Below are 22,919 nucleotides of genomic sequence, written 5' to 3'. Positions count from 1 at the left end.
GAGACGACTGAGGGGGGATATGATAGAGGTGTTTAAAATCATGAGAGGTCTAGAACGTGTAGATGTGAATCGGTTATTTACTCTTTCGGATAGTAGAAAGACTAGGGGGCACTCCATGAAGTTAGCATGGGGCACATTTAAAACTAATCGGAGAAAGTTCTTTTTTACTCAACGCACAATTAAACTCTGGAATTTGTTGCCGGAGGATGTGGTTAGTGCAGTTAATATAGCTGTGTTTAAAAAAGGATTGGATAAGTTCTTGGAGGAGAAGTCCATTACCTGCTATTAAGTTCACTTAGAGAATAGCCACTGCCATTAGCAATGGTTACATGGAATAGACTTAGTTTTTGGGTACTTGCCAGGTTCTTATGGCCTGGATTGGCCACTGTTGGAAACAGGATGCTGGGCTTGATGGACCCTTGGTCTGACCCAGTATGGCATTTTCTTATGTTCTTATGTTCTTAATGTGAATAAATCAGGGCACTGCTGGGCTGATCTTTACCGGAAGCCCATGTAGAAATGACAGATACAAATAAAGCATGCATATGCCACAAAAACCTGAGGAAACAGTGCTAAGCATAGCCCAGTTAATCTTTAGCGCAATCTAGAACATAAGAACATAAGATTGCCATATAGGGTCAATCCAAAGGTCCATTAAGTCCAGTATCCAACGGTGACCAATCCAGGTCACAAGTACCTGGCAGGATCCCAAAGGGTAGAAAGATTCCTTGCTGTTTATCCCTGGGATAAGAAGTGGATTTCTGCAACTCCACCTTAATAATGGTTTATGGAGTTTTCCTCAAGAATTTGTTCAAACCTTTTTTAAACACAGCTTTGCTAACAGCTTTTACCATATCTTCTGGCAATGAATTCCAGAGCTTAATTATGCATTGAGTAAAAAAATATTTTCTCTTATTAGTTTTAAATGTACATCTTAGTAATTTCAATATGTGTCCCCTAGTCTTTGTGCTTTTTGAAAGAGCAAGCAACCAATTAACTTTTTACTCTTCCACTTGACTCATTATTTTATAGTCCTCTATCATATCTCCCGTCAGTTGTCTCTTCTCGAAGCTGAAGAGTCCCAACCTCTTTAGCGTTTCCTCATAGGGGAATCGTTCCATCCCCTTTATCATCTTGGTCGCCCTTCTCTGTACCTTTTCTAATTCTGCTCTATCTTTTTTGAGATGTGGTTACCAGAACTGCACAAAATACTTAAGATGAGGTCACATCATGGAGTAATACAGAGGCATTATGATATTCTCTGTTTTATTCTCCATTCCTTTCCTGATAATTCCTAGCATTGTATTTGCTTTCTTGGCTGCTGCTGCACGCTACACAGATTTCAATGTTTTGTCAACGATAATACCCAGTTTCTTTTGCTGAATGGTGTCTCCTAGTGTGGAACTTTGCATTATGTAACTATATCTTGGTTTACTCTTCCCTAATAAGTAAATTTTAAAAGTCCAATGCGTGCCAAAACCAGAAGATACTCAAACAATTCAGACCGGTGCATGCCCAGCAGATTTTATAAGCTGCCCATGTATGTGCATATCTCACGCTGCATGCACAAATAAAAAATGTAGAAAATGGGGCAAGGTCTGGGTGGGCCTTGGGCATTCCAGGATTCACACTTGAAATTTGCACATACATATTTATGCACACTGGCTCACCCCGGATTCCCCTGCCGCATAACTGTTATAATATGTTATAATTGTTTTTTGTAAAATAGGGCGGACTACGCCCTATTCCCTTGGTTATCTGGAAACCGATGTGATATCTCGATTGAATGTCGGTATATAAAAGAAATAAATAATAATAATAATAATAACTTTACATCTGCTATGGATGACATGTAAGTGTTAAAACAAAAATATTTGGGGAAATCAGTGGGGTTTTAAGAGTCGATGCTAACAGGGGAGAGGGAGGCTATTAAACTAGGGGGGATTGCTAGATCTATTCTAAAACTGGCCGACGAACTGGGAAAATGGCGAATGGCGTCAGCACGCATTGTAAAATCTCCCCATTTATGCGGTAAATACAGGATTGGCTTGCACATGCACATGTCCATTTAAAATTGAGTGCACATTAAAGCACGTCCAGGTTATTTTATATCATGCACGCATATATGTGCGTATGTTATAAAATGACCACATCCCTGGGTGTGGGCTGAAGAATGCACGCACGTGTGCACCCACGCGCATGTTTAAAAGTTACCATCAATGTGCATCACTTTGCACTTGCCCACATTAAATTTAATTTGCCATCTGCATGCCCAGTCTACCAGTTTTGCAAAATCCTCTTGCAATTTCTCACAATCCTCTCGTGATTTAACAACTTTGAAAAATTTTGTGTCATTGGCAAATGTAATCACCTCACTCATTGTTCCCATTTCCAGGTCATTTATAAATATGCTAAAAAGCAGTGGTCCCAGAACAGATCCCTAGGGCTCTCCGTTATTATGCAAATTTACATTTAGACCTACTCTCTGTTTTCTATCTTTTAACCAGTTCTCAATCCTCAATAGGACTATCCTATGACTTTTCAATTTCCTAAGAAGTCTCTTATGAGGGACTTTGTCAAATGCTTTCTGTAAATCTAGATACACTATATCAACTGGCTCACCTTTATCCACATGGTTATTTGCTGCAGATAGGTGAGGTAAGACTTGCCTTGCTACATCCATGTTGGCTTTGTCCTATTAAACTCTGCCTATCTATATGTTCACTTGTTCGGTAATTTTGTTCTTAATGATTATTTCTAACATTTAGCCTGGCACAGATGTAGACTCACTGGTCCATAGTTTCCTAAATCACCCCGGATCCCTTTTTAAAAATTGACATTACATTAGCAACCCTCCAAGCTACAGGTGCTTTAAATTCTTTTAATGATAATTTACAAATTAACAAAAGCTTTTCCATAATTACATTTTTCAGTTCTTTCAGCACTCTGGGATGTATACCATCTGGCCAGGTGATTTGCTACTCTTTAGTTTGTCAATTTGCCCTAGTACATCTTCCAGGTTGATTGAGATTTGTTTCAATTCCTCTGAATCATCACATTTAAATATTATTTCTGGCAGGGTATCTATCTTACATCTTCCTCAGTGAAGACCAAAGCAAAGAATTAATTTAGTCTCTCTGCTATTGTCATCCCTAAGTGCCCTTTTTACCCCTTGATCATGTAATGGTTCAACTGACTCCCTCACAGGCTTTTTACTTCAAATATTCCTTAAAATGTTTTTATTATGATTTTTTGCTTCCACAGCAAGCTACTAACTAGAACTGGTAAAAAATTGTTTTCAAGTGAGACAGCTACACTGACTATTGCAGGGTGGCAGAAATGACATGATAGAGATTTATAGGTCAATTACTGAATAAAACTAGTCACAAATATATTAAATTAGTCCAATAGAAAAAGTATTACCCTACAACTAGTCTGTTGACCTGAATAAAACTGGCAAGAAAATTAATTATCAGGATCACCTTTGAGCAGTGGACTCATAGCAAAAGCCTCTCTGAAGTTTGTTTTTTTGGGTGTTCTTTTTTCTTTTTGTGCTTTTGAGGATAAAAATGTAATAAATGGGGGGAGGAGTCAAGATGGCGGCCTAACGCCGGCATTGCTCTGCTCAGCGCTCTCCTCTATCTTTGTTTCAGCAAATTTATTACCTTTAAAATGCCGGTAAAATGAAAGGGGAAAGTGAAAATCTTCTCCTCGGAACCCCTTCCTTTCTCCAGGCAGCAAACAATTGTACAATGCTTGGCAACAGCTTCACTTTTGGGGCCAGGAGTTCCATCTGCTGAGGTGAGTAGAGGAGAACTCACCACAGCCTTGGAGGAGGTGTCCCTGAGTCCGCTTGACGTCAGACCTCCACCGTTGGAGCGGGAGGGGCCGCAGCAGCTTGTCAGGTAGAGTCCCGGTGTGGTTTCTTCTGTAGCCGACACCGAGGGAGCGTCTGCGGGGCACAATACCACTCCAGCAGGGCTGGAAACTGCAACGGGAGGACCAGGAGGGTTCTCCCCTGATGAAAAAGCTTATGGAGCAATCGGTGGAGTAGAAGGTGAGAGGCTGTTGGTGCCTGAAAAAAAATCCTTCGCATTGATCCAGAAACCAGCCATAGTTAATCTTGATTCAATATGGGACCTTGTTATAAATATGGGCAATGCTATTTCTGATTGCTCTCTCAAGATTTCTACACTATCCCAAAAACTAGAAACAGTTTGTAAAAACAGAGACAGCTTCAAAACCAGGAAAACCAGGAAAAATGTAATCATATAGAAGAAGAGATGAAAGCAATTAAAGGAGTTCAAAGCTCTCTAATTCAGGATGGCGATACCCTGAATAGAAGGATTGAGTATGTTGAAAATAGGCTGAGACACCTAAACCTGCATTTTCTAAATTTTCTAAGGGTGGTGGGGGAATTGCCACATTTTACTCTAAGGAAATGTTTCCTCTAAATTCTTGAATTTTTTTCGGAAGTGATCCCCCCCTTGGATAAAGTATATTTTTTACCATCTGGTTTAGGATTTCAAGTACAGACACCAGCTGTTGATTTGAACAGCCTTACAGATTATTTGGAGTCTTCCAATTATGAAGTGACAGAAAGAACTACGGTACTGTTACTTTTTTATCTGATAGTGACTTGAGTGCAGTTATGAAAAAGTACTTTAAGAAATCTAATGTCTTATTTATGGGACAACCTGTGAGAATTTTCCTGGACTTCTCCAAGACTACTCAAGAAAGAAGGAAGGGTTTCTTAGCTTTGAGGCAGGAAACCCTGGCCTTAGGAGCATCTTTTTTCTTAAGATACCCGTGCAAATGTCTGGTCAAGTTTAGGGGAGATAATTTTGTATTTCTTGCACCAAAAAACTTAAAAAGTTTATTGAGTCAAGGAAAATGATACCATCTGCTGGGACCATTATGATGACATAAGATTTATGTAGCCATGTTATGGTATGTCATTTCAAGTTTATGTTTCTTATATTCTCCTCGATTTAACTCTGCCTCCCTCCTCGATTGGGGTCTAATGGATACAATGAGTAGTAAGGGAAATTTATTCTTTTTTCCCTGTTTTTTCTATTAGTATTGTTGCTTATCTGATGGATCATGTTTCTGTAGCAAAGTGGATTCTTTGTGAATTATATTTGAAATTTCAATAAATAATAAATTTAAAAAAAGATAATAAATGGCATAAGGGGAAAAATCAAGAGGAAAAATAGATTCTGACAAATGTTATCAAGAATGGAGTGAGATTCTGATGGTTGGAGAAGAAAATATGATGGGGTTAATTGACTGGTGGAAGACTAGCATTAGAGAAATGCTTGATAAGGTAGCGCCAGAAAAGATTAAGAGCAGAAGGAGTAGGTCTTCAGCTCCTTGGCTCTCCCTGGTTTTAAGTGAACAGAGGAGGGTGAAGAAATGAGTAAAGATGTATGATTTGGTAGATAAACTTTTATGGCATAAAGAAGCAAATAAGTATTATGGGCAGGTGGTTTGTGCAAGAAAACAGTTTATGGAAGATAACATTTTTGCTGCTGAGAATACATCAAAGGAAGTTTTTGCAGTGGGTATGCTCTGCTTTGGGTAATGATTGTAGATCAAGAGTAGCAATCTCAGAGGAGCTTAGTGGGGATAGTTTTGTGGAATTTTGGAAAAACAAGGTTCAGGAGGGTAGTTTTTCGTTGTTAATGAAGGAGGGAGAATTTGATAATTGTGTGGAGATAAAGGGTAGGAAGTTGTGAAGATCTGAGTTTGAGGGCTGAGATGGGCTTTCGAAGAGGTCTTCCCTGTTGGGATGAAGGAGCTATGGAAAATGTTATCTGTAAACAAGCTTTCTCAATGTCCTTTAAACTCTTTTCCTCCATTTTTTGATAAAAAAAAAATATGCCGGATACTTTTTTACTGGGTTTACAACAAATTGTTAATACTTCATTGTCTAGTGGCTGTTTGCCACTGCAGTTAAAAGAATCAGTTGTGACTCCTGTGTTGAAAAAGACAACTCTGGATAGGGGATGTTGCGCAAGTTATCGTCCAGTGGCAAATAGCCCTTTATTGGCTAAGGTTATCAAGCGTACTGTGTGTTTACAGCTGTCCTCTTATTTGGAGATTAATGGACTGGGTGTGTGCCAATCAGGTTTTAGAAGTGGTTACATTATGAGGCCTGTTGGCAAGCTTATTTCTGCGGCCTCCCTGGAGGGGCGCAAGCAACTTTGCTTCTTGCAGGATATGCTAATGACTGGACTTAGGTTCTGTCCTTGGTTCGGGTTTGGGGGAGTGGTGGGGGGGGAGAGGGAGTGTGTGAGGCTGTGTGTGTGAGTGTGGGACTGGGATGGGGGTAAGGGGGTTCAGGGGGTGCCGTCGAGGGTGCAGAGTCACACCCTGGGCGGAGGTAGCTGGTAGGGGAGGGGAGGGGCAGTGTGGGAGGGGGTTTGTAGATGGGAAAATTGAAAATGGGGGCCAAGGGTTTGAGTGCTAAGCAGACCTTCTGGATTTCAAGTTGGACAATGGGGAATATGCATTGTTACCACTGTTGTTTTTTCTGATGAGCCACTGCTAATTTGGGGGGGAATGATGTTTGATGTTTGAGTTGTTTATAACCCTTGACCCAATAAAAGTTATTTTGCAAAAAAAAAGAAGTGGTTACATTACGGAGACTGTGCTCTTAGCAGTTCAGGAAGTGGTTTTGAGGTGTAAGGAGAAAGCAGAATCTGTGTTATTAATTTTGTTAGACTTGTCTAGTGCGTTTGACCTTGTGGACCATATTTTATTGTTGGGACGATGTGAGGAATTAGGTCTGCAAGGAACAGCTTTGCCATGGCTGAATTCCTTTCTGGAAGAGAGATCTGCTGTGGTGCAGGTGCAAGGCGAATATTCTAGGCATTATAGTTTTGATTGTGGGGTTCCACAGGGCTCGCCTCTTTCCCCTTTGTTGTTTAATCTTTTTATGCAGTCATTAGGGAAACTAATTAGAGAATTGAGGTTTAAGGGGTTTCTCTATGCTGATGATGTGCAGTTGATTTATTCGACTGGTGATAATATTGAGAGTGCTATGGTGTTGATTAATGAGAAGTTAGGTTTGCTTTCTAAGTGTTTTTTTAATGACCGATTAGTGTTGAATATTGGGAAAACAGAATGGATGTACATTGGTCAGCAGGAGGTTATGCATAGAGCTTTGAGGTTAAAGATTGAAGAGGTGGAGTTGTCTGCTAGTTGTAAGGTGAAGAATCTGGGGATGATTTGTGATAATCAGTGGGACTTTGAATCTCATATATCCAAGGGTGGTGGGACAGATACTTTTCAAGCTTAAATTATTGAAAAGGATCCGAACGTTTCTTTCCTTAGCTGTTTTTCAGCTGGTGGTTCAGACTTTTGTTTTGCCCCAGATAGATTATTGTAACATATTGCTGGTGGGTTCATCAGCAAAGAGCGTTCATAGGTTGTAGGTTATGCAAAACATGGCGGTAAAGTTGCTTTACGGATGTCCTCGGAAGGTTAGTGCTGCTCCCTTATAAACAGGCCGATACAGTAAGGACACGTAAGAAAGAGTGCAGCAGTGCCGGGTGCACCCTCGTTTGCCGCACGCACAATTTGGTTCACATACCGCTCGATACAGTATTCAAAGGAGACGCAAATGCAAGCGGCGTCCAAAGTGCGTCCATGAAGCGGTAGGCGTGCGCAATCCATTTTACTGTATAGAGCAGTAGACAGCGCCTATACAGTATCCTGGGTGCACTGGTACCTGTCATTTGAAATGTCATTCCACCAGGAAAGTGGATGGTTCTCCTACAGACCCGCTGCCTTGAGCGCCCGGCTGGACGTCCAAGCCAGACATCCGAGGTCGCAGCTTGGACGTCCAGCCTGGGCGCTCAAGGCAGGGGGAAGGCCCATGAACGTCTGTCGGCATTGAAGCAAGTACCACACACTAGTTACTCACCAAAATACTCTTTCTTCATGTGCAGCACCAGCTCCTTCTCCAGTTCCAGGAACTGACCGCACAGGCTGGAGTGTGGACTGGCCTGCGGCGGGCCGGTGCCGTCAGCCTCAGGGTCGCCCAGGGCCCCTTAGCGTGAGTCCGAGTAGCTGGAGCGAGGGCCGACGTGCCGCTGGTCGAAGCCCATGCCGATGCCATTGTACCGGTTGCTGCTGGGCTTGCTGTCATTGTCGTAGCCGGTCAGGGCGCGGCATGCGTTCATGCATCTTCCTGCTGCCTTGAGCGCCCGCCTGGACGTCCAAGTTGGGCACTCAAGGCAACGGGAAGGTGCATGAACGCACGCCGTGACCTTGGACATCCAGCCGGGCGCTCAGGTCGTGGCGTGCATTCATGCACCTTCCCGCTGCCTTGAGCGCCCGCCTGGACGTCCAAGTTGGGCGCTCAAGGCAGCGGGAAGGTGCATGAACGCACGCCGTGACCTCGGACATCCAGCTGGGCGCTCAGGTCGCACTGAGCCCAGCATCGAATAAGTACATGCGAGCTACTGAAAGCAGCAGCAGCAGAAAGCGAGCAGGAGAGGGAGAGACGCCAAAGCCAGGGGGTGCGGAGGGGCCGCGGGTGTCTGGGAGGAGCTCTTTGCCCGCCGGTGAGACGGGGACAGGAGCAGGTCTGTGCCCGGGCCGGGGTTCTTTCTCCCCTCCTCCTTACCATGGGTTGTTGCACGGGACGCTACATGCTGATCTTCCTCTGCACTTTGCAGCTGGTGAGTAGTGGCTCCCCTTGGGCATTTTTGCGCCCTTCGCCTGCTGCAATGGGATTGATCTATTAGGGCCTGGGCTGCATGGGGCCGTTTGTTGCTGGAGTGCCTCTGGGGATTTACCTCGCTCAGTGCATGTCCCTGAAAGGGCAGGGGCTTGGGTTTGTGTGTGTGCATGCCTGGCATAGGCTGATCTGCTGTGCCTGCGGCTACTACCAGTACATCAGTTGTACGAGCTGCGGATCGTTTTTCTGGGGCAGGGCTAGCGGTGTCGGAGCGTCTGAAAGAACGGAGAAGTTGTGTGTTTCCACTGGGCGAGCACAAATGAGTAGATTGCGAGGCTCGGTGGGGCAGGTCGCCGGTGATTTGTGCTAGCCTATTCACTTTTTCGGTGTCGGGGCCGAAGTGGAGTTAATGCCATTGTAAGATGAACCTTGCAAAGACGGCATGGTTTTCTTTCTTTCTTTTTTTTTTTGGTAAAATTACACTTTAGAAAAAGAGAAGCTGCCGCTTTCCTAGAAAGTTGGGCGACCTGAGCACCCGCCTGGACGTCCAAGTTGGGCGCTCAAGGCAGCGGGAAGGTGCATGAACGCACGCCGCAAACTGAGCGCCCGGCTGGATGTCCGAGGTCACGGCGTAGGGTGTGTAGGGATAGGGCCTGATACAGGAGCTCGTGCCCACTGCAAGTCAGCGGCGACAAGGAGCCCAGACCCACGAGAAGGCCAGGGGAGCCCCCGGAAATGGTGTCCGTTCTTCCCTACGGAACGGAAGTACTCTGAGGTTAAGCGCGGTGGTGCCAGGTTGGGTTACTTTTTTCTCCCTTGTGTGAGAAGCATTTTTTTCTGTGGATTGGGTTGGTTTGGGACTGGGCGGCTAAGTTCACCACACTAACGCCAGGGTCAGGGTAGGCGGTAAATTTACAGGTTAAAGACGCGGCAAAATAGCTGGTTAAAAAGGCGATAATCTGGGCGCACGTTACTGTATCGGAGGGAATAGCTAATCCGATCATTAACATATCATATACATGCGGCGGGCGGAAAGGGATACGCGTCGATTTCAGTAAGCGGTAAGGACGCGTAAAACCGGATACTGAATCGCGGGTTAGACATACGCGTCCAAAATGTGCGTACAAAGCGGGTTAAAAACAGGGTAACCGCGGCCGCGCTTTACTGTATCGGCCTGTGAGGCAGATAGATACACTGGCTCTCAGTTCAGCAAAGAATACAATTTAAGATTATGAATTTAATGTTTAAATTGTCTAAAGGCCAGGGAGCAAAGTATTATTTACAGCCTGGGAGATACCTTTGCTCTGCTTCGGAGATCTTATTTGGAGTACCAACAGTGAAGGAGGTCCTCAAAAGGGCTACTAGGAAGCGACTTCTCTTTGTCACAGGTCCGGAATTGTGGACCTCAGCACCAGAAGAGTTGCGGTTGGAGCTAAATTATTTGTTTCTCTGGAAATGAGTGAAGTCTTGGCTTTTTCCATTGTAGGTCAGAACGCTATAGGTTTTTTATTTTTATAATCTTATTGATGTTTTTCAGTATGTGAAAATTATGTAATGTGTTTTATGTAAGATTATTTTATTGTTAGTTTTTGATGTGTTGTACACCTCACCAATCTCTGAGTGAGCAGTCTATAAGAATGAATAGATAAAGAAATAGATAATAAGAAAAATTACTCCTCATTGTTCTGCTACTATTTTGTTTTTTGGTATGTTCTAACCTGATATTTTGCAGGTGTGATGGTTTTATGTTTGAGGGTGGGGAGGGAGACAGGGTGAGGAAGATGCATTCTGTTACTGGAATATTTACCAAGGTGGGTTGCCTTGCCACTGAAGGCTGTTAACATAAATGGGAGGTGTATGGAGTTGAGTGGTTAAAAACGAAGGACTAGAACAAAATATGAAGAACTTTCTGTTTGAAAAAACAAGCTCAAATATAAGGACCAATGTACTAAAATGCACTAATATTGGCTGCTAATGCACGTAAAAATGTTGTTTACTATGGACCTGATATAATAAGGTGTGCTCAGCAGATGGCACAATTCTATCCGCAGTTGTGTGTACATTTTTTATGGGTAAATGTTACTCCTGATGCAGCAAGGGGTTCTGCACACAAAAAAAGTGTGTTTGTAACAGAGGCGTACTAAGGTGGGGGTGAGGAGGGTGATCCGCCCCGGGTAACGATAAGGAGGGGGTGCCAGCGACCAATCAACTTCTGTGAATAGCGCCTATCAGCGCAGCTGCAGAGAAAGAAAAAAGCATGCGTTGAGTTGGGTGCATGCTTCTCAGCTGTGCTGTGCTGGCAGAGCTTTGGTTCCTGGCCCCATCTGGATTCCTTGCTGGCTCGGGCTCCTCCGAGATTGCTGCTGCCTTGCTGACTCCAAATCCCGATTTGGAGAGGGTGCTGCAGGCAGCTGTCAACCGGATATTTTGACGGTGAGTCAGTGTAACAGGTGTTCCTTCTGTGTTCATATCTCTCTCTCTCACCGGCTCTGGGGAAGTCAACGGGTGGCAGGCAAAACAAAAAGGAATGGCACCAGACACTGCTCTCACCACCCCAACCTCTCCTTGGCAGCTCTGACTCTCTGGTCAACTGCGGCTCTCCCCTCCCCTTTTTCTTTAACCTTTTTATTAGCAGCAGTGCCTCAATAGCGGTGGCCAAGGCCCATCAACGGCAGCACTCCGACGCCTAATCTCTCCTCAAGGTTCCTCCGTACCAAGCCGACATCTGGTCACCGCCACATCCCTCCAGGTTCCTCAGAGCGCCAACTATAACTCACTCGTGACCCCTGTGGCCTACAGATCACTTCCAGCATCCGCATCCCCAACAGTGCTAATCCATGCAACGGCGCCACGCTCCCGCTGTGTGTGTGCCATTGATCCACCACAGCCAGAGGCTTTGGGCCTATAGCCTCTTGACGCGGTTAAGAAAGCACTGCCTGCTGTGCTTCCTCCTTCCAAGTTGTAGGCTTGGCCTGGTCATCTCCTGACTTCTCCGAGTCCGCTCCCAGCTATTTCTTGAGTGGCACGTGAATGCTGCAGAGCCACTCGAGGCTTAAGAAAAATAGTTGCTGTCTTCTTAAAGGTTTGTGCCTGCCTAATTGTACAGCTAGCTGTTGGTTCACATTATCTGCCTCACTCCCATGGAGCCTTGTAAAATGTGAATGTGTGAGTGATAGAGACAGAAAGTGTGTGTGTGTGAGGGATACAGAGGAAGCGTGTATGTGTGTGTATGTGATAGAGACAGAGGAAGTGTGTGTTTGTGTGATTGTCTACTCTTTCTGTCTGAGTGAGTGTGATATAGAGGAAGTGTGTGTGTGTAATAGAGACAGAGGAAGCACGTGTGTAAATCTCTCACACACACACCTGCTCCTTCTGTCTTTCAATAAGCCTATACTACAAATGCCTGTCGCATCTGGCTGCTAATACTTCTTTGTCCTGGTCCTGCCGACAGTATTAAATAATTGGTACAGTTGCTGTCAAATTATGATCAAGTTTTGAAAGATCAAGATCAAGGAAGAGTCCTCGATGTGATTTACTTGGATTTCAGCAAAGCTTCTAATATGGTCCCGCATAGAAGGCTTGTGGATAAAATGAGAAGCTTGGTAGTGGGCACCAAGGTGGTGAAGTGGATTACAAACTGGTTGACCTACAGGAGATAATGTGTAATGGTAAATGGAACCTACTCTGAAGAGAGACCGGTGTCAAGTGGAGTGCCACAGGGCTTGGTATTGGGACCAGTTCTGTTCAATATCTTTGTGAGCGATGTTGTGGAAGTGAAAGAAGGTAAAATTTGTCTATTTACGGATGATACAAAGATCTGCAACAGAGTGGACATGATTTAAAGTGAAAAGTGATTTAAGAAAGCTTGAAAAGTTGTCGAAGATTTGACAGCTGAGATTCAATGCCAAGAAGTGCAAAGGAGCTGTATGTGATGGGGAGTGTATGTGCATGGACTGGGAGAGGCACATTGGTGTGATAGTGGCTGGCGATCTGAAGACAATAAAGCAATGTGACAAACATACAAACAGAACAGTGCTCTCTTGTGAAGATCTGATGACCTTCGGAATGAGGAAATTCACTCAAACATGATATTTGTGCAATGTTCTCTCAACCTAGCTTGATGGACTCTCTACCTGGGTAACATCAAGCTAGGTTGAGAGAACATAGCACAAATCTCATCTTTGAGTGAGTTTCCTCACTCCAAGGGTCATCACATCTTCACAAGAGAGCACTGTTTTGTTTGTATGTCTCACTTTGAATGTCAAAATGGCCTCTAACACCCTACACCAATACCTAAACCTCACCTTGAGTTACTAGGTGGGCCTCCCATAGATATATAAATACCTATCTAGGGTGAGGCCATTCTGGCTAGGTTCTCTCTCTCACTCACTCACTCTCTCAATAAACCTAACTCCTCCTTTTCAGATTTGCATCGCACCATACGTTATGGTGCTATCGCATGCAAAAACACCTTATAGCATTTTGATAAATGACCCTATAAGTTCCATGGTGATGTTTTCCAAAAATTTGGAGAAATAGAACTTCAACAAAAGACTGTTTTTATTCACATATCACTTCTTTATTAGAATTATAAGTAGGACAAAACACTTTATTTGTATTAAATATTAAAGAAAAAATGAAAACTAGAGATAAGTATGACTAATGAAGAACTGGTAACACCATAAGTGCAATCTATGCACTCTGCTATATGAAGTAACCTTTCTCTATATAAACATTTTGGCTCACATATGTAAATATATTGTTATTTAAGTCTGGTGCAGTTTCTGCAATTTGGACTTATAATAATCACAATATTTATTTAAATCAAGTCTGTGGTGAAGAAGAAAAGTTTAGAAAGTGAATATGGGACAATGATTACAGAGTTTTTCCATGAATGAAGTCCCTTAATAACAAAATATTGCATTTACAATGGGGATTGAATTATTAATGAGCTAATTCTTTTTATTATTGGCTGCTATTTTTACTAGTTCTTTGGAATCTTTATTTGGAATAGAATTCCTGTACCAAGCCTTTCAATCTCTAGAGTCTAATAATAATTAAAAATAAAAATCATGCAACTGATATAAAGAGAGCAAATGACACTAAAATCAGACCTTTGTAATCAATAGGAGTCAGATAAATGTAAGGAAAGTAATAAACTTTCTCCTAGATTCATCAAAATATTGCTGTTTTTTTTATGAGAGAGAGAGAAATTGTCTATATACAAGGCCTTCGTATTAGTCAAGTATTTATATCTCTATAGAAGGGCCATCTAATAGGTTGAGGTGAGGTATTAGTGATGGTTAAGGGTTTAGGGGCCTGTTTCTCATGTAGAATGAGACATATGAACAGCACAGTACACCTTGGTGAAGATTTGATGTCATTTGGGGTGAGGAAAGTCCCACAAAGATAACATTTCTACTATGTTCTCTCCCCCTAGCTTGATGGTAAGCTAGGGTAAAGCCCGCCCCAGATGATCTCTCTTTCTCTCTCTCACTCCCCTCCCAAGCCTAGAAATGACCAAAATGCAATTCAAAAAATGTATTGCAAATTGCGTTATGGTCATTTCAGGCATATCGCAAAGCCTAACGCCAGGAAAAAAGTTGTAGTTATTTCTGGCATTAAAACCGTGCGATAGCATGTGTTATGCTATTGCACGGTGCGATATTGCCCCTCATTTTACTAAATACCACCCAAACTCCTCCCTGATCTCACCCCTCCCAAAAATTTGCATCTGTGCCATGCGTTAATGTTATAGCATGAGTAACACATTAATGCATGCGTTAATATCATATCACGTGCATTAACACCATAATGCATTTTGATGAATGACCCTATTTATATGATAATAGCCAATCAACAGCTGCTAGATTTAAGATATGTTTTATTTCATGGCTGGGAAAACTGATGAATAATTGTGACATGGCCAGTCCTGTGGCCCAGTGGCAAGTACTATGTAGAAAGACCTGGACTTGATTTTTAGGCTGTGCTTTTGTTCCCCAGGCCAGCCAGGTCTGGAGGCTGTGAGGGTAAGGTTCATAGCTTGTTAACTTGGGGAGGGGGGGGGGGGGGAGGGAGTGTCTCAGCCATTGCTCAACTGTGACACCTAGTGGCCAGACATAGAGTTCACCTTAGCCAGGTTCCAGATGGAGCCACAGTTTTTAGTCGATTTTAAAAGCCCTTCAACCCTCTCTCTCTCTCTCTCTCTCATATATTAAGGTGCTTAACACATGCAAAAATGCCTTATAGTGTTTTGATAAATGACCCTATAGGCTAGTCAGCAGGGTTTTAAGGCTCAGGGCTAAGAAGGTAAAAGAGAGGCAAGTTAGCTAGAGGGTTTAGGAAGTCCTCTTCTTTACTGGGCTGAACTGGAAACAAACTGGGGAAACAGGTAATTGTGGTGGCATGCATAGTGCTAAACTTTCCCCCACTTACGCACTTGAGACGACATATGCGTGCAGATGTGTGCATCAATATAAAATTGTGTACACATATACGCGCATATAGCCGATTTTATAACACACACGCATATTCACAGCGTCCATGTGTGTGCACCAAATGTACCTCCATGTGCACCCATGCGCAGGACTTACATTTTACTTATGTATTATTTTTTTGATTTATATTGTTTCAGGCACTTCAAAGCACATTACATTCAGGTACTGTAGGTACTTCCCTGTCCCTAGAGGGTTTACAATCTAAGGGGGTCATTTTCCAAAGTCCCTTTTTGCGTGCAATCACTAAATGGGGGCCAAGTCGGGGGCGGCGTCAAGACCGGAACAGGAGTCGGGGCGGCACTGAGGCAGACGCCGAGCAGACATTGCGGACAGCGAAAAGGTAAGGACCCTTTTCGCTGTCAATTTTGCACCCAATAGCACCACCTTTTATGATGGCGCTATTGGGTGCGAAAGCCAGCAGCAATCGCACCGCAGAAGTGCAATCGCTGCCGGCTTTCGCAGGCCCACCCACCCCCGCACTGCGCGATTCAAAGAGCCCGGCGGTATTAGAGAATCCAGGCCTAAGTAACTGATTTACTAAGGCTTTTCTCCCATTCTGTGTCTATGAAAAAAATACTAGTAAATGAGGCTGTAAGTTTGTACCAGAGGCACTGTAGGGTGAAGTGACTTGTCCAAGGTCACAAAGAGCGACAGTGGGATTTGAAGTCTAACTTCCCTGGTTCGCAGCCTGCTGCACTAGGTTCCTCCTCATTTTATGGCCCCTGGCCATGAACTATTGCTATGATGACTGGGCTGAATTGGAAGTGGGATTTAAAAATAAGGGGAAACCCCCAGGTAGCTGCAAACAAAGGCTTATGGAGCTATTAATCAGTAAACAATTGTCTCACCAATAACTGGATTAAAATTTAACAGACCAGCTATCCCATAAACATCAGGTTTCTCTCACGCACTTCCATTCTTCCTGACATACATCTGTCTTTTATCTGTGTCTCTCCCTTGACTTTATTGCATTTGGAAGAACAATAAAGCAAACGGTGGGAAGGAAAAAGTCAATACCTATAGGTACATATATCTATAGTCTCTGAAAAAAAGATGAACATACTATAAGTGTCTTCACAAAAAAATGCTTGGTCAAAGAAAATTTTAATTCAGTTAAAGCGTCATTGAAAGGAAGCAGATTAAAAAAAAAAGATGATTATGAAGGCCATGCTGTTCAGGGACGAGATATATTTTGGGCTATTTTTTCTTGTCCACTATTGCTTTATTTTACTTTTTTTGTGCGTGGATTCTTTGCTTCTCTGCTATTGTACGATTTAGAAAACAAGAGTTTTAACCTCAAGTTAGTTTGAAACTCGTTTCCTACAAAATGCACTTGAGTTAAAACCGTGTAACAACAAAACATGCAGTCTATCTTAAAGTGCAGTTCACCTCAAAAGTATCCCAAACTCAAATGCATTTCAAGCGCAATGTGAGATAAAGTTAAACGCGGCCTGCACTCAAAGGATAAGAGAAGATAATAGCGAAGCAGTTGGGGTGGTGTCAGTTCAAGATAAAAAAAAAAAGGGGGGGGGGGGGGGAGGGATGCTCAGCTGCTCCGGCAGTGCCTAATATACTTATACTTTAATATTCTATTGTGTCTGTGGGAAGCCCCGGGACAAAAGAACGACAGGCAAAAGAAAGGAAACAATGAAGACCAGCTTATAACTTCCCAATGAATGAATATTTTCACTGGACAGAGCGGAATCTTTATCAGCTGAAAAAGAGAAACATGTTTCCTGCTAAGGTAAAGAGCCCTTTGGCTACTTCGCGGGCAGAGGGGAACAAAACCGGTCCCCACTCCTCCTCCCAAATCCGGCGCGCCCCAGCCTCGTCGGACAGCTCTCGAACGTGGAAGGAGGCGCGGGGGAAGACGTTTCTTTCGCCCTTGTCAATCAGCAGATGACGTCATGCCGCCACGGACGGCCGTTTCCGCTCGCGGCCCGGTGGGCGGGGCACTGGTTCCCGGTGCGCTCGCGCTCCTCCTAGCTGTAGCCGGGCGTGCGGGGACCAGGGAGGCACTCGCTATGTTCCCGGGCGTCGAGAGCCGCTGCCCCTGCCCTGTCGCCGGAAAGCCCGCTCCCCGATAGCTGCCGAGAAACGTCCCTAGAGAGGCGGAGCTGGGTAGGCGGGGAGGGGAAAAAAGGCGAAGCGCTCCGAGGGAAGGCGGTTGCGTCCGCCAGGGAGAGCGCTTGGCGGAGTGAGGAGCCCGGATTCGCGAGAGGGAAAGGAAAGGGGGGGGGGGGGTGTTTGATGAGGAAGCTTTAAATGGACCAGCTGGGCCTGGGAGCCGCGCGGCCGCTGGGAATTGGGACAAAATGTCGGCTTAGGACTCGGTAATGCCACTGCTCCGGCGCTGAGAGTTTCACCTTCCTTTCCTGATCCTAGGGTTGTAATCTTTTTTTTTTTTTTTTTCTTTGAGGCGGTGGCTCAGGCGTTTGCGAATTTAAATCCGGTGGGAGGAAATTTATTTTCCCCTTTCCTTATTGCTGTTTGAGCTGCTGTGGAAAATGTCAGCGAAGGTACGGCTGAAGAAGTTGGAGCAGTTGCTCCTGGATGGACCCCAGAGGAGCGAGAGTTCCCTGAGCGTGGAGACCTTGCTGGATATCTTAGTGTGTCTGTACACGGAGTGCAGCAATTCCCCTTTGCGGAGAGAGAAATACGTGACCGAGTTCCTGGAATGGGGTGAGTTAGAAATATAACCGACACTTGTACCCTTTTTTTTTTTTCCTGCGCCCCATATGTTATGTATAAATAATATAAACTCTTTGGCTCCACTTGTTGCCATTCATATCGGGCCCGATGCGAAATGGTATAAAATCACGCCACTCTCTGTTTAATCCTAAACCTGATAAAAATGAATAGTTGTTTTTTGATTTGGGGGAAAAAAAAACCCTATTTTGAGGTTGCTGGAACCTGGAGAACAGCCATAGCACACCTTTAAAAATAGTTTGTGGCAGGATTTATTTCCTGTTCACTGCGCCCTAAGCACATAATATGCTAAGGAATGAGGCAGTGCCGGGGAGGGCTGTCCCAGGCCTTATCTGGCTTTGAGAAGAAACGGATGCTTCCGAAGTGTTTGTGTAACAGAAACTAAGCAAAAGCAAGCTTAGTCTATCAAATATTGAGGCAGGGAGATCTGTCAAAAGGAAGAAAGGATATCTTAGGGTGAAAAAAATGTAGACGTTTTCCTCAAACAGGTGTCTTTTAATGTTAGATTTCTTCCAGCAGTCCCGTAAAGTTGCTGCTGTTGTCAGTGCGATCATTGGTATATTTGCAATTGTGCCTTTACTTTAAAGTTGGCCGTGTTTAGATGCTGAGCCTGCCTGGCCCAGAGGCACAGGATTGGAGATCTTGCCAGGGAACATGTGGTACACAGAGCAGCCGGTAACAACTGATGGCCCTCTTGATTTCATCTATTTTTTTTTTCTTTCTCGGAGGAAATCCTATGTGCTTGTTTCTTGGACTTGGAAGATGTGCAGAATCAAAGACAGTGCCAACCTTTTGAATTGTCGGCTAACTTCCGCTGAGATAAGAGACCAGGCTGCTATACTTAAAGCCCCAGTGACAGCTGGTTGGTGCTGGGGGATGGGGGAAGGGGGGCAGGCACCAGCCATTGTTATATAATACAACAGTTTTTGAGGTTTCATTTCCTGAAGGAACTTCTTGACAGTATTGTGACCTGAAAGTTAAACTATTACAATATTTCTCTTCAGTTGTGGTAAGGGCTTTTTTTTTCCAGACAGAAGTGGCCTATCACTAGTAATTTGGATTCATGTGTTTCATTATCTTTGAAACCTGCCTTATATAAAGCACTAGGTCTGAGTATAGAATGCTTACAGTGCTGTATTTACATACAATGCAGGCTCATCCTGATTGAAGCAGAAAGGATGCAGTCAGTACAGGATATGAACTGCTGGTTTGTTTTTTTTAAACATCGTTATAACTGAACTAGCTCCATATTGCCATCCATTATGTGACTTAGACAAGCAGAAATCTGTGTGTGACATGTGGGCCTTGTGTCAAGTTTTGATGATTTTCATTTAATAAACTAAATGATATTAAGATTGTTTCTGTTTGATAAATAGTGAAACAGCAGCAGACAACTGGTATTTAAATATACATATAGTAAGAAACTAGGGTATGTAACCAAATTGTTCAGTGTATTTTCTCTATCATTATTATACATTCTATGTAAACCGATACGTTGTGAATATGGTTATCGGTATATACAAACACTTAAATATATCAATTTTAATAATCCTTGGCTCATTCATTTAAAATAGGATTTATTCTCAATATATTCACAGTATCATGTAAACAAAATTTAAATACAAACTAACAAGCATATGTCATATACAATTTCTCAACTATATTTACTCAAACTTATTAAAAACTTCACCAATTAATCAATTATAGATGAGTCCCACCCACAATGAAAATCACTCATACACCCATCTATACAAAGGAAGTATTTCCTCACACATTAATTCCACATGCACCAATTAAAAAGTCAAGAAATATAAAAAATACCCACATACGACATATTCAATAAGAAAAGCTTCTAATCATGTAAATGTCTTAACATAGGGTTACATTGATTTTAAATAATATGAATAAATATATATGATATTCTAAATATCAACTAGAAATATCACTCCAAAAACCTAAAGAATATCCAGCTTCTTGGAAACATATTCCTGCTCCAAATTCCAAGGGCTTCTGACAACAGACAGAATGAATTTCACTCCCAGTACAGACTTTGGCCCAAGTTTTGCCTCATATACAAGGCTGCTTCAGGGGAACATGGAGCGTGGCAGCCGGCCCGGCGCAGGCGTAATTTTCGGGATAGAGGTAGGGGGGTGGGTTAGGGAGGGGAAGGTGGGGGGAGGGAACGGAGGCAGGCTGCGCGGCTCAGCGCCTGGTGCGCGAACAAAAGTACGCGTGTGCGCAGATTTATAAAATCTGCCCCTCGGTGTGGATATGCAGACTAGCTATGCCAAATGGTCTTTTTCTGCTTTCATATTTCTGTTTCTAGGCAGTTTTCTTAGACTTCCAAATCAATTGTATCAGTTATTCTCCACAGATGTTAACTGCTTGCCCCACAAATTTGTACTAACACCAAAGATGGAGCTCCAATGTTCTGTCTAAGGGGAACACAGGGCAAGTGATATATATATACTTTTTTATTTACAGATATGTGGTATACTAAATCTCTTTGCATTTCTAAATTTCATGTTTAGGTTTCTAGTCTTAGTTGTGTGTCAAAGCCATTCCTTTCTTTGCTTTGTTTCTCACATCTTTCCATCAACTTAACAGAGTGGCTTCAACTTTGCAGTCTGGCCATTGAGTTTTCTGTAGCGTATCATTTGCTATGGGTCTGTTATTCATTGTAAAAAGAGAAGTAAAAGAGACAATATGATGCAATCATTATTTTGTATGATTTCTGCTTACATGTTCTTTCATCTTTAAGTACATATAACTCCTGTAAGGGCTACTACTGTACGTCATTGAGGCCAGTTGCCAGATGCTATCTTAAGACTGTTCAGCAGAATGTTCATATAGCTGAGCATAGTGGTAGATTTTATTTTACATAACCATAGTTATTAATAGTATCTAAAAATCAAATATTTTAACTGATGTGATTTGCCTGGTTATGTGTATATTATTGTCTACAGTTGGAGTCACCAGGCTGTTGACATTGAGTACCTTACTGAACTGAAACCCTTTTTTGGACTTTTTGCTAGTTGGATTTTTTCCAGTGTTTTTTGAACTCCATAGGCATTTCTTATATGCTTTTACTTTAAGGGCTACCAGATTCAACATATTGGAGACTGTTCTTCCTTGTTTCATGCTTATTCATTAGTGCTATCCTGAAAACATGACCGGTTCAAGGACCAGAATTGCCAACTCCTTGGCTAAGGCGGTATTTAAATGGAACTTAAAGCTATTGGTGCATTATTCCAAGTTAGCAGTGGATACACAGCAGCATATCACCGTATACAGTTGACTTGTATATGTTTTAATCAGTCACATTAAAATGTAATGTTTTCCCCTCATGTGGAGCCTAATGTACTAAAGGATTTTCCCCTTTTTTGACTAGGGGAAAAATGCTTTGTATATCTGGCCCATAATCATAAATAGACTCCATATTTATCATAAGCAGAAAAGTGGACTGGGCCATGGCTTGGAATGTTGGGATGGAAGTCCTGTATTCTTATTGGCCAAAGTGTTAGCAATGAGCATTGCAAGCTGACATAGAAGGTTTCCAGGGAGAACTCAATCAGCACTGTTTTAAATAGCAGCCAAAAATGAGTTAAAAACAAGTGCGTATTTTTTAAACATTTTTTATGCTCTAGATGGCTTTATATCTGCAGATACCAGTTATTTCCTCTTTGCTGAAGATTCACAAATCCTTGGTCAGTCCACCGATATGTACGATTGTATCTGCTAATGGCTCAATTCTAGAATCCTTGTCTACATTTGTTGATTCTTTTATTTAATCACGTTACTTGTATCAAATCGTATGTTCAAGATATGGCTCATATTTTATATAATTTAGATACCCTTCCTCCAGTCACTACTCAGATTGTGATGTTTACAGTGGATATAAGCGCACTAAATATGAATGTGCGTCAAGTAGCGATGATGTTAATATAGAAGGTTCAGACCCCCAAAGAATACAGTGCCCGTTTACTGCTGTTTTATAATTACTTCCTGTTTGATCAGCATTTTCATTTTCAATATCATGGCCTAGCAATGGGGTCCCCAGTGACACCTAACATTGCCAATTTTTTTGTTGATTTCTTTGAGGAAAGCTTCTTATATCATTCACATTGGTATAGTAAGATTTTGTAGTAGTACAGATGTATTATTGATGATATCTTTGCTATTTGGATGGCACGAGCTGAATTGATGTTTCATAGTTGGCTTAATTCTGGATTACAATTTGCAGTTTTCTTTGACATGGCATTAATACTAAAATTACTTTATTGGATACACTAGAACGAAGGAAAATTTTATGACTAGAAAATCCACAGACAAATAACTACCTTCGTTTTGACAGCCATCATCCCTGGTCTTTCAAGATGGGACAGCTTTCTGGTCAATTTTTTTGAACTTGCAGAATTTGTACTACCAAGGAGGAGTTCAAAACACAAGCACACATTCTCATGACATGTTTTTTATCTAGAGGGTATCCACGTTCAGTTTTGAATAAAGCTTTCGAACAGGCTCTATACTCGGATCGCGATGTCTTTTTACAATACAAAACCAGATCAGACTCTTATTATGTTTGTTTACTTCGATATAGCAACAGAGTCAATGATATTGTAGCTGCTATAAAAAAAAAAAAATTGGCATATCCTGGCTTTCATCCTGTTTGTATATTCAAGAAGCTCCAATATTTGAGACAGTTGTTCATGCCAGGTTTAATCTTCATTTGTATTATGGCAATCATTCTGGCCTACAAGTGTCATTACTGTGACTTTTGCAGCAGCATTATTGCCGCATATGAATGGTTTAATCTGGCATCTAATTACAAAATCACCACGTCATACAATTAACTGCACATCTGATCACATAGTATATGTCGTCATATGCCTGTGTCCAAAGATCTACATCTGTCGTACTAAGAGATGTATCTGCACAATATTAATTGAACACTGGAGTTATGTCACTAATCAACATTTGTCAGCTCCATTGTCCAACATACATATTCACAACTATAATGGACT

The 22,919-nt window shown here is 42.6% G+C and overlaps 1 protein-coding gene across 1 annotated transcript in view; it reads left to right on the top strand.

The window, feature by feature from the left end:
• The first annotated feature begins 17,096 nt into the window (after positions 1-17,096).
• CDC42BPB (CDC42 binding protein kinase beta) overlaps positions 17,097-22,919 on the top strand; it is a 412,316-nt gene continuing 406,493 nt past the window's right edge. The window contains exons 1-2 of the mRNA XM_029597996.1: positions 17,097-17,307; positions 17,606-17,868. Coding sequence (XP_029453856.1) covers positions 17,694-17,868 — 175 coding nt within the window. The 5' untranslated portion in view covers positions 17,097-17,307; positions 17,606-17,693. The remainder of the gene's footprint in view (positions 17,308-17,605; positions 17,869-22,919) is intronic.

The sequence above is a fragment of the Rhinatrema bivittatum genome, chromosome 4 (assembly GCF_901001135.1).
Source record: "Rhinatrema bivittatum chromosome 4, aRhiBiv1.1, whole genome shotgun sequence".
Taxonomy (NCBI): Eukaryota; Metazoa; Chordata; class Amphibia; order Gymnophiona; family Rhinatrematidae; genus Rhinatrema; species Rhinatrema bivittatum.
Note: the sequence above shows the minus strand (reverse complement) of the source record. Positions and strands in the feature narration are given on the sequence as shown.